We start from the raw sequence: 11,143 nt of genomic DNA, 5'->3' as shown, positions 1-11,143 counted from the left end.
TTGCCTATCTATGTGTGAGTTTATTTCTGGGCTCTCAATTCTGTTCCATTGCTCTGTTTTTCTGCCAATACCATATATTATCAATAAGACATGAAATAACAAGTGTTGGAGAAGATGTGGAGGAAAGGGAACCCATGTACACTGGTGGTGGGAATGTAAATTGGTATAACCAATATAGAAAACAGTATGGAGGTTCCTAAAAAAATTTAAAATAGAGCTACCATATAACCCAGCAATGAGAAATTAGAAAACATTTATTTGTAAAGAAACATGTAACCTTATGTTTATTGCAGCATTATTCACAATAGGCAAGACATGGAAACAACCTAAGTGTCCTTTGATGGACAGCTGGATAAAGAAGATGTGATACATACATACAGTGGAATACTACTCAACCATAGAAAGATTAAGTATTGCTATTTGTGAAAACATGGATGGATCTTGAGAATATTATGCTAAGTGAAATAAGTCATGTAGAAAAGGACAGACAAGAACTGTATGATTTCACTCATGCATAGAATATAAAACAAAAAGCAGCAAATGAACAACAAACAAAACGAAAACTCATAGATACAGAAAACAGAATGATGTTTACTAAAGGAGCTCTGGAGAGGGCAAAGAGGGTAAAGGGGTAAAATATATAGTGATGAAAGGAGACTAGATTTCAGTTGGTGAGCACACAAGAAAGTATACAGATGATATATTATAAATATATACACCTAAAATTTACATAATGTTATTACCAGTTAACCTAATATATGTAATAAATTTTTAAATGTAAAAAGCCATGTATCATAAACAACCATTCTCTCTGCATAAGGAGTTTTACACATGTCACTCAAAGCAATTTTAATTTCTTCCACATCTCATCACATAACAAGACCCTAATTTAACTAATTACTTGTCTGAAAGTTTGCCAATATGATATTATGACATAACTAACTAGGCTTTAATTCTGGAACGCAAGAGAGTGGTTCAGTGTTTGAAAACCTTTCATTCATTTATTCAACACATTTATTGACTATTTACTACATGCAGTGCATTATTCTTGATGCTGTGGTTACAGCAGTGAATAAAACAGACCTAAATCTCTAATCTTTTGGTCTTTACATTGTAGTGAGAGAGGCAAACAATAAAAAGATAAAATATATAGTATATTGTTAGTGGTACATACTAAAAAGAAAAAAATTAAAGGCAGGAAAAGATATGAAAAGTCGAGATGGGTTGAGCTTTTAGATGGAGTGACCAGGGAAGGAATCACTAGAAAGATGACCTTTTGAGTAAAGACTTGAAGTCAGTGAGAAATGTAAGTATGGTGATTTCTGGGGGAAGACTATTCCAGGTAGGAAGACAAGCAAATACGAACGTTTTGTGAAGGCATACAATCTAATATGTTCCAGGAACATCCAGGAGGTCAGGATGGCTGAGCTAGAGAGAGATCAATAAAAGATGAGGCAGCCCTAACCGGTTTGGCTTAGTGGATAGAGTCACGGCCTGGGGACTGAAGGGTCCAGGTTCGTTTCTGGTGAAGGGCATGAACCTTGGTTGCGGGCACATCCCCAGTAGGGGGCGTGCAGGAGGCAGCCGAATCGATGTTTCTCTCTCATTGATGTTTCTAACTCTCTATCCCTCTCCCTTCCTCTCTGTAAAAAATCAATAATATATATATATATATATAATGAGGCAGATTTCGCTTAGCATAATGCTCTCTAGTTCCATCCATGCTGTTGCAAATGGTAAGAATTCCTTCCTTTTTACAGCAGTGTAGAATTCCATAAAGATGAGGCAGAGAGGTAATAAGGTTGTAGAGAGAAAGGCCTTGTGAATTTGAGTAAAAACATTTGCATTTACTTTAAATGAGAAGAGGGGAAGGAGTTTAAATTCAGAGGATGTGTTGAGAATAGACCAGTGGTTCTCAACATTCTGGCCCTTTAAATACAGTTCCTCATGTTGTGACTCAACCATGAAATTATTTTCGTTGCTACTTCATAACTGTAATGTTGCTACTGTTATGAATCGTAATGTAAATATCTGATATGCAGGATGGTCTTAGGCGACCCCTGTGAAAGTGTCGTTTGACCACCAAAGGGGCCGCGACCCACAGGCTGAAAACCACTGGAATAGAATATAGGGAAACTAAAGTGACAGGGAGGCTGGTCTCTTTATACCATTCATTACAACAACGAACTGAAGGAGAAACTTGCCCATTTCTAATTTAAAAATAAAACAACTACTAGCATAATACAAAAAGAATGAAACTTAATTTATGCAATAAAGAATTATATATAATTTAATGAATTATTATTGGTTAAATTAAATTAGATATTTAAAAATCCTTAACCTGATGAAGAACATATCAAAGACTCTTCTGACCTGCCATATTCCTCACTCCCTGTGGGCTACCAAGCCTACAGAACTTACAATCTGCCTCCACTCAGTGAAATTATTTCTTTGTACCACTTTTTTTTCACAGTATTGGCAAACATAAATGAAATTAGCCTTGAAAAAAGAGAGAATATATCAGAAACAGCAAAATTTATACTAAATGATGAAACAAAAGAAGCATTTCAACTTCCTTCAAAAATAAGATAAGGAGGTGCTCAAGCACCACCATTACTCAACATAGTTCTGGATGCTCTAGTCAATGTAACACACAAAGAAAAGAAAAAAAGGTATAAATATTATAAAGGAAGAAATGAAAAAAATCATAATTTGTAGATTGTTTGAGGTATGTATACATACCTCAAAAACTAAAGGTATTGCCTGAAAATTATTGGAATTAATAAGGCAGATTTTTAAAAATTGGCAGATATAAAATAAATATATAATGGTATATAACATTTTCCTGAAATGGGAAATTACCTATCAGAAGCTAAAATTGGAGAAAGGAATAGCATGTCAGCAATAAAAACTACTAAATACTTAGAAAAAAACCTAAAAAGTAATAGGAATTAGCTAAAGAAACTTAGGAAATTTGATTAACAAACATACAAATAGATCTGAGCAAAATGAAGACATATCTTATTCATGGAGGGGACCTCTCAATTTAAGAAGTCAACGTTCCTCAAATTAATTTGCATATTTCTGCAATTACAATACAAATTCCAAATACTTATTATTTGCTTCTTGTTACTCAATTTGGAACTCGATTAATAAGCATAAATGCACTTACCAATATGTTCATAAAAAGAAAGAAATTGTTAGTAGTGGTTGGGAGTGGAAAATATATTACTTCATATTTCCTTATTGTTCTGAATATTTTAACCACTAATACATATTACTATTATTACCAGAAAAACACACACAAGAGATTCCTAATCTGAACTATTCTATATAACACAGATTCTCTAGGTCATTGTATTGATTCTCTATATCTGTGGTAGTAGTCACAGACCTCTTGAGACTTCTGTTTTTGGAAAGTAAATGCACACATACACTCAATAGCAAAATATTGCATAGAATTTCTCATGACCACAGAGGTGGCCAGTTGAGAATGCCTACTCTAGGTTAATCAGGTGGTCAGTGGGGAGAGTCCTTTGGGGCACTGCATATATTTAGTTGTGGGGTCACCAAAGTGGGTGTGGGCTGCAGGTCATGACCCTGTAGCAAAGCTAGGTTCTCCATGAGTGCCCTGCAGTGAAGAGGCCAGAGGTGAGAGGAGGCTGCATCTCTCAGGCCAGGTGGTAGCAGCAGACAGTATAAAGAGCAATGTTAACTCTTGCACCTTGAATGAGGGCAGCGCAGGCAGGCCTGGGTGCTTCTCCCAGCAATCACTTCTCCAGGTTTTATGGAAACCCACAGCTGCAGGGGTAGGTGGGAACAACAATCCCTCCTATGCATTCCTGAGTTACCTGTGTGGGAATTTAGGGGAGAGAAGGATGGAAGAAGCCAACGACATTTACTCAGTTTGGTCACCTGAGTAAAGGTGGCATTTATCATCTTGGTCACCTGTTTATGTATACCTCTGAGTTAGCAACAGTCAGGTGCCTGACTGCAGGGAATGAGAAGCTCTGGCAGATAGGAGTGGGTAGAGAGGGAGCACCTTCCTCTGTCCCCTTGAGGATTTGACCATCTCTGCATCCCTCACATCAGTCATTTCCTTGGCCTGACAGCGCTTCCTTTTGCCTAGAGCTGAATCACAAAACTGTAAACTAATCCAAGGACAGGTGTTCAAAACTGTCATGGTTACAGCCACCAAATTACAGGAGGTTCACACAGAAGTCAGCAGTGGTTTGGGAACATTAAATAAATGTGCCCTCTAACAACAAGAGAGGATCATTTATTTGTCCAACTTAAAAGGTGTCCCAGAAAGAGAAAAAGAAGGATATTATTTGTCCCACGTAAGATCAGACAACTGAACACCTCTCCATGGGCCAATTTACAGATCATATGGAAACATGTTTATCAGAGAAATTCCATTTTTAAATGTTTAAATACATTAGCGTGTTTTGAAAACTATATCCCATGTGGCCATTAGAATTCATTTTCTATGTGGTAAAAATGAACCAATATTAATGGTGCCTTCCAATATTAGTATGAAATCTTTTTTATAAAACACCCACTCTTTTTTGTTGCTGCTTCCCACACCGAACTCTTGTACTTACTATTATAATGAAGGGTGGTGATAGCTTTAAAAACAAAACCAAGGAATGTTACAGAAGTATAGCCCCACTCCCACCTCCTGTCTCCTTTCCTATACTCTGACCCTTACCTATACTGGAGTAGGGGCCCAACTACAGGGGAAGTGATGGGCACCAGGTGACCAGGAATTGGAGGTGGAGCCAGGGAAGAGTGCCCAGTTGCCTAAAAGAGAATGAGACAATTCCCCAACAACAACAGAAAAAGGTTAAAATTGTCAATAACCCCAGAAGATACATCTCCCTCCCCGGTAGCCAGAGAAAGGCAAATTCTAACACATGGAAAGGGGACTACTTTTGGCTTCTGGGACTACAAAGACAAAAAAAAGAAATGAGTGACAGGACCTAATGTGTTAGGGTGAAGTGAGGGTGGGGGTAAAGGAGGAGGCTCGTTCTTTTGGTGGGAGTGGAAACTGGAGACTCAAGCTTACTGGCGACGCGGCCCTCACGTGACTAAGAGCTGACGTGGGCAAAGGTACTTAAAGCCCTGATCGCTGTCCTCCGTCCTCCTCTGGGTACCAACTCTATTTCGCTGCGCACTGCCGTGCGCTTAACCCAGGCGAGGAGGAGGAGAACATTCCCCCAGATCCGGGCAGGTGGGTGTGAGGGTGGGCTTGACCTGGCACTCCTGAAAAGGGTAGTCCCAAGATGCGGGAGTTTGAGGCCACGGGCACCACCGCCTCACCTGCTCCTGGCCGGCTTTCCAGACCCCCGCGCTCAGATGCATTTCATTTTGGTGGGCGGCGGGGAGTAGGGGAAGGGGGACATAAAGACTGATATACTTGGGGAGAATCCGCTTACTTCCTGTCCCAACCAATGTGTTTTGGTTTTGGTTTTGACACCCAGGCCCTGCACCCCACATCCCATCTTGTTTTGAGAGGAGCAGGGAAGGGAAATAAACGTGGCAGCGCAATAAGGCCTTGGAGAGGTTGGGAGAAGGTAACCGGAGGGATACGCTTTTTGCAAACAATCTGGCAGGTTCACTCCCACGCTCACTTTGCAGATACCTTCCCCCACCCCAGCATCATCCCTGAACCCTCCCCTTCTCCCTCAGCCCCCGCCGGCTGTGTGTCCTTTGGGGGTGCTGGGAATGGGTGTGCCAGCCTCTGTAGGGGAGATGGAGGGTTTGGCTCTGGGCTTCACAGGAGGGGGGGCCCTGAAAGAATCTGGTATTAAACCACGGTGCTAACTCCCAGGCTGCTTTCCAGACACCTCCGGCCCACACAGTCCTTCATCTCCGTTTCTGCAGTCCTGGAAAAGAAGTCTGATTACCCTGGCAGGAGAAATGGCGGTTAGCGTGGTATTTGGGGGGGCGGGGGGGGGGCGGGGGGGCGGATCCCAGATGGAGCGGAGAAACTGGAAAATCACTACCCTCCGACACTGGGGCTCCTGTTCTGCAGGTTAATGCTAGGCCTGGGGGGCTGGGAACTGAAGGACGAATGGTCACAGGGGAGGGACAAGATTGCTTGTCAGTAATGCCTGGTCCCATGTTCCATCCAGCTCTCACTGCATTCTCGCCCCGCCCCCTCCTACCGCAGCCCTGGAGAAGGGGTGTGGCAGTCTGTCCGGGAGAAATGGCGAACAGGGGGGCGGGGCAAAGGGAAGGAGGGGTTGAGTACGTGGGGAGACTACGCAGGAGTTGGAGATTAGGGTGCTAAGGGGGGAGGTAAGAAGAATTGAGAAAATTGGGAGGTGGACCCATTTGTCATTCTCCTTTGTAACTGCTAAAAGGCAATTGTGGGGACGCATCCTGGGTTTGTTATATTCACCACGCTCCAATGTCGACTGTATATTTCTGCTCTGCAGTCTGCCCTTAAGATGAAGCTATAACTGAACGGAAGGAGGTAGAAACAGTCCTGAATCTTTCAGGTTAGTGTGGGAATGAAAACTGTGGGAACCCCTGGTGTAGGTGTGGCAGAAATCAGAGCAGATCTGTCACCAGAGGAACCTCTTCCCCCATCTTCTTCTTTACAAGACAGCTTTCCCTGGTCCTGTCCTTTCAGTAAAGAGAAAGGGGTGTGGCATCTGCCTTAATTAATGGTTAGGGAAGGAAGGGATACGGGTGGAAAGAAGAGGCCTGTGAGAGAGAAACTTGGCCCACAGAGGGTCAAATTAGAAAAGGAAGTAGAATCCAGCTACCAAAGACCCCAAAACACCCTTTCTGTGATCTCTTCACAGGTCTGTCTGCCTTTTGGGCCCTACAGAACTATAAGCCTGTTGGAAAAGGACAAACTGCTCCTTCTCACAGCAGATTGGTATGTGAATGAGCACCATTTGGAGACCTGTGGGGTCGTGGGGAGAGTATCAGTGCAGAATCTGGGATCTCTGAGTTACCTACTCTCATCCAGCTTTACTGATGTCAGTACTGCCTCGTTCCCCATTTAGGTGCTGGGAAAGTATGTGTTTTGGCATTGGGCAGGGCAGGCTAGGGGTGAACATGTAGAAAATGTTGGATAACCAGAGTATTGAATCAGCAAACACAGGCCTGGACACCTGTATCTGAGTACTAGCCAACCCACCAAGCATTATGTCCCCCAAACTCTACTTAAACTTAGGCCTGGTTAGGCACAAAGTAAGCCAGAGCCCTAAGCCTCATTTCTATCCTTAACCTCAGGTCCTGCTTGGCTTGCAACCTCTGCAGAACTTGTGAGCCTTGCCCTCACGGGCACACATCCTGCTTGGGCAAGCCAGCTCCACGCCCTGATCAGAGAATCATTTGAGCTGCACCATGAGCCGAGTTCGGGATGCTGGCTGTGTAGCTGCTGGGATAGTGATCGGGGCAAGTGCCTGGTACTGTGTCTACAAATACACCAGGAGAAGAAACCAGATGAAGAAGAGACTGGCTAAGCCCAAGACCAGGGCTCTGGCAGGGACTGGAGCCAAGGCTAGATCCGGATTAAGGGCTGGATTCACAATTGACCTTGGGCCAGGATTCCATCCTCCAACTCAAGTCCGCACTGGGGCAGAGGACAAGGCCCAGGATGAAGCCTCTGCCCTGTACATAGCTGCAGCTGAGGTAGTGGCCCCGGCTGCATTCAGTGCTGAGGCTCAGAGTGGGGGTGGAAGTCAGGCCCTGGAAACAGAAGGGGCCTGGGTTGGGCCTCAGTCCAAATCAGTAGTTGGGGCGGAAGTGGCTTCTACAATGGCACCACCTCAAGGGGAGGCAGAGGCCCTCATAACTGCAGAGGTCCCCACAATGGCAGGGGCTCCCAAAATGACAGACACCCCTGGCACAACAGAAGTTCCTCGAATGCCTGCAGTGCCTCCCAGGACTCCAGCACCTACTGAGGCAGCAGCACCTACTGAAGCAGCAGAGGCTCCTGTACTGGCTACACTTTCTGAGGCTGTAGAGGCTCTGGGGACCTCAGGGTCCCCTAAAACAGTGGCAGCCACCAAGAAAGCAACTCCTGGGTCTCAGACTGGGGCTATACCTAAAGCCGGTTCAGCGACTGGAGCTGTACCCAAAGGTGGAGCCAAGGGTGGAACCAGGTCCCGGAATGGAGGCAAGGTCAAGGGCAAGAAAAACAGCAAGTTTGAAGTAGACCAATTGGGGCTGGGATTCCGCCCTGGGGATGGAGCTGCAGCAGCTGCTGCAGCCTCCGCTAATGGGGGACAGGTCTTCCTGGCAGAGGTCCCTGATTCTGAGGAAGGGGAATCTGGGTGGACTGACACAGAGTCAGAGTCAGACTCTGAGCCTGAGACCCAGCAAAGAGGAAGGGGGAGGAGACCCGTTCCCATGCAGAAGCGCCCCTTTCCTTATGATATTGATGAGATTCTGGGTGTCCGCGATCTCAGGAAAGTACTTGCTTTGCTTCAGAAATCGGATGATCCTTTCATCCAGCAGGTAGCTTTGCTCACTTTGAGCAACAATGCCAATTATTCATGCAATCAAGACACAATTCGAAAATTGGGAGGCCTCCCAATTATTGCAAATATGATCAACAAAACCGATCCCCACATTAAGGAAAAAGCCTTAATGGCCATGAATAACCTGAGTGAGAATTATGAAAATCAGGGCCGGCTTCAGGTATACATGAATAAAGTGATGGATGATATCATGGCCTCAAACCTGAACTCAGCAGTACAGGTAGTTGGACTAAAATTTTTAACAAATATGACTATTACTAATGACTACCAGCACCTGCTTGTCAATTCTATTGCAAACTTTTTTCGTTTGTTGTCTCAGGGAGGTGGAAAAATCAAGATTGAGATTTTGAAAATACTTTCAAATTTTGCTGAAAATCCAGATATGTTAAAAAAGCTGCTCAGTACCCAAGTGCCATCATCATTTAGTTCCCTCTATAATTCTTATGTGGAATCAGAAATTCTTATTAATGCTCTTACTCTATTTGAGATCATCTATGACAATCTCAGAGCAGAAGTATTCAACTACAGAGAATTCAATAAAGGTTCCCTTTTTTACTTATGCACTACATCTGGGGTGTGCGTTAAGAAAATTCGAGCCTTAGCAGATCACCATGACCTCTTGGTGAAAGTGAAAGTTATAAAACTAGTTGATAAATTCTGATTGGCTATGTGCTCTCAAAAGACTTGAAGACATTTCTTGGTTTTGCAGTCTGGAAGCAATGAAAATTGAAAGTTACTGCTTCTCTATTTGCTTATATAGTAAAGTGATCCTTTCAGCTGCCAGTTTTGAATAATGTATCATCCAGAGTGATATTATCTGTGACAGTCTCCAGCTTTAAGCTGAACCATTTGATGAATACCAAATAAATAGTCCTCTTGTACTGAAAACACATTTGTGACTAATTATGCTGCTTGAATGGAAATATTTTTATTGGTTCCTCTGTGAATTGACAGTGAACTTGTCCATTATTAATAGCCTACACTTCTATCATTTGTTTTTATTTGATTCTATCCACCAAAGACTTCATTTGTATAACATCAATAAAGTTGTATGTTTTGGCTAACAAAAAAATTGTTCTCGTGCTTCCATTTAAAATCTAACTGGAGAGATAAGGTGCATAAATACAAAAGGATTGCTAACAGTATCTAAGCACATGCCCATTGTGAAATATGCTGTCTGGCTAAATGAAGCAGAAGTTGCTAGAAAGCTTCAAAGAAGAAGGGCACACTTAAGCTGGGCCCTGGAGAACAGCATGAGAAAACAGAAGGGCATCCAGGAAGTGGGAAATAGCTTGAATAAAGGTACAGAGGTGAGAAATCTGTTCCTGTGATAGGAGGTAACCAGATTGACTGGAATGGAAGCTGTAGGTAGAGCAGTAATAAGAGAAAAGGTGGAGATGTAGGATGAGAAAAGCTTGGGGAAGATTCTGACCCCAAGTTGAGATATTTAAATATTATCCTGTCATATTCTGAGAGTTACTGGATATTTTTGACAAAAAGAAAAATAATCTGGTGACAATGTGCAAAATAGATTGAAGCTGGGCTGGGGTTAGATGTGGAGACTGGAAACAAGAACATTTGTTAGGAACTTATGATAAATCAGGCATGAAATGATGAAGAGTAAAATAGGGTGGTGACTATAGAAATGGGTGGGGAATGATGGTAATAAGAGACTCTTACCAAAGAAATACCAAGATCTGCTATCTTATTTGACTATAGGTTGACAAAGGAAGGATTGTATAATCTGGTGCAGGTCCTAACAGAGAAAATTATCTTTCTTGGGCAATTCTGGTGACCAAGTAATGCTAAAGTGAGTTATCATTATTAATGTTGAGAAAAAGCAGTGTGACAGATAGAATGACTTTGGATGCAAAGAGTGTTTTTCCCCTTTGGGTTAGAGGTCTAGGGCTGCCTTCTTTTAGAAGAGGGGCATGTGGTGAGACTTTTATGGGAATTCTACTCGCACTCCTGAGTTCACTTAAAAGCAGATCCATCTTCCTTCTTCTCCTCACTGGCCCACTGAAACAATGAAAGAAGAAAATGGAAAAGGTCCCAGAAATTTAAAAAACCCAGACCACTTTCTTCCTACTCATTACAAAATTCTCATTTGTGTTCAAGTGTGTGGTTGGCTCTGGCAGGGGTAGAGATAGGGACTCTGGGGAATTGGGCACATAGAAAAGGGACAGATTTGCTTTATATAGTGGTACAACTTATCTGGAAGACCATTTGGTAATCTTCATAAGAAGTTTTAAAGATGTACATGCCTTTCAACTAAGCATTGCACTGGTAGGATTTTTTCCTAAAGAAATAATCAAATAATTGTACACGGAAGAATATATAAAGATGTTCATTTGAGCACTGTTTCTAAGAGAGAAAAATTACAAGCAACTTAAATGTCTAACACTATGGAATTGTCTAAATAATAAGTGGTATGCCCACACAATAAAATATTATGCAACTATTAAAAACTGCTGTACTTCTATAATTTGGAATGAAAAGACATTTGTTTGCCAATTGTAGGAGTCTGTGGATGGATTCACAGGCAAGTTTTACCAAACATTCAGAGGAGAGCTGCACCTAAATCCTCAAACTATTCCAAAAAAACCCAAGAGGAAGGAAAACTTCCAAACTCTTTTTAT

The 11,143-nt window shown here is 42.5% G+C and overlaps 1 protein-coding gene across 1 annotated transcript; it reads left to right on the top strand.

Annotated features, from left to right (window-relative positions):
* Positions 1 to 6,815: 6,815 nt before the first annotated feature.
* ARMCX2 (armadillo repeat containing X-linked 2) lies at positions 6,816 to 9,564 on the top strand. The gene is made up of 2 exons (XM_081115034.1): positions 6,816 to 6,892; positions 7,252 to 9,564. The coding sequence occupies exon 2, from the start codon at positions 7,366 to 7,368 to the stop codon at positions 9,163 to 9,165; it is 1,800 nt and encodes a 599-aa protein (XP_080971160.1). The 5' UTR covers positions 6,816 to 6,892; positions 7,252 to 7,365; the 3' UTR covers positions 9,166 to 9,564.
* The last annotated feature ends 1,579 nt before the right edge of the window (positions 9,565 to 11,143 follow it).

Source organism: Myotis nattereri, assembly GCF_964212035.1.
Source record: "Myotis nattereri genome assembly, chromosome: X".
NCBI lineage: Eukaryota > Metazoa > Chordata > Mammalia > Chiroptera > Vespertilionidae > Myotis > Myotis nattereri.
Note: the sequence above shows the minus strand (reverse complement) of the source record. Positions and strands in the feature narration are given on the sequence as shown.

Coding starts and splice junctions, on each gene's coding strand:
- ARMCX2 (XM_081115034.1), top strand. CDS start 7,366: ATGAGCCGAGTTCGGGATGCTGGCTGTGTAGCTGCTGGGATAGTGATC.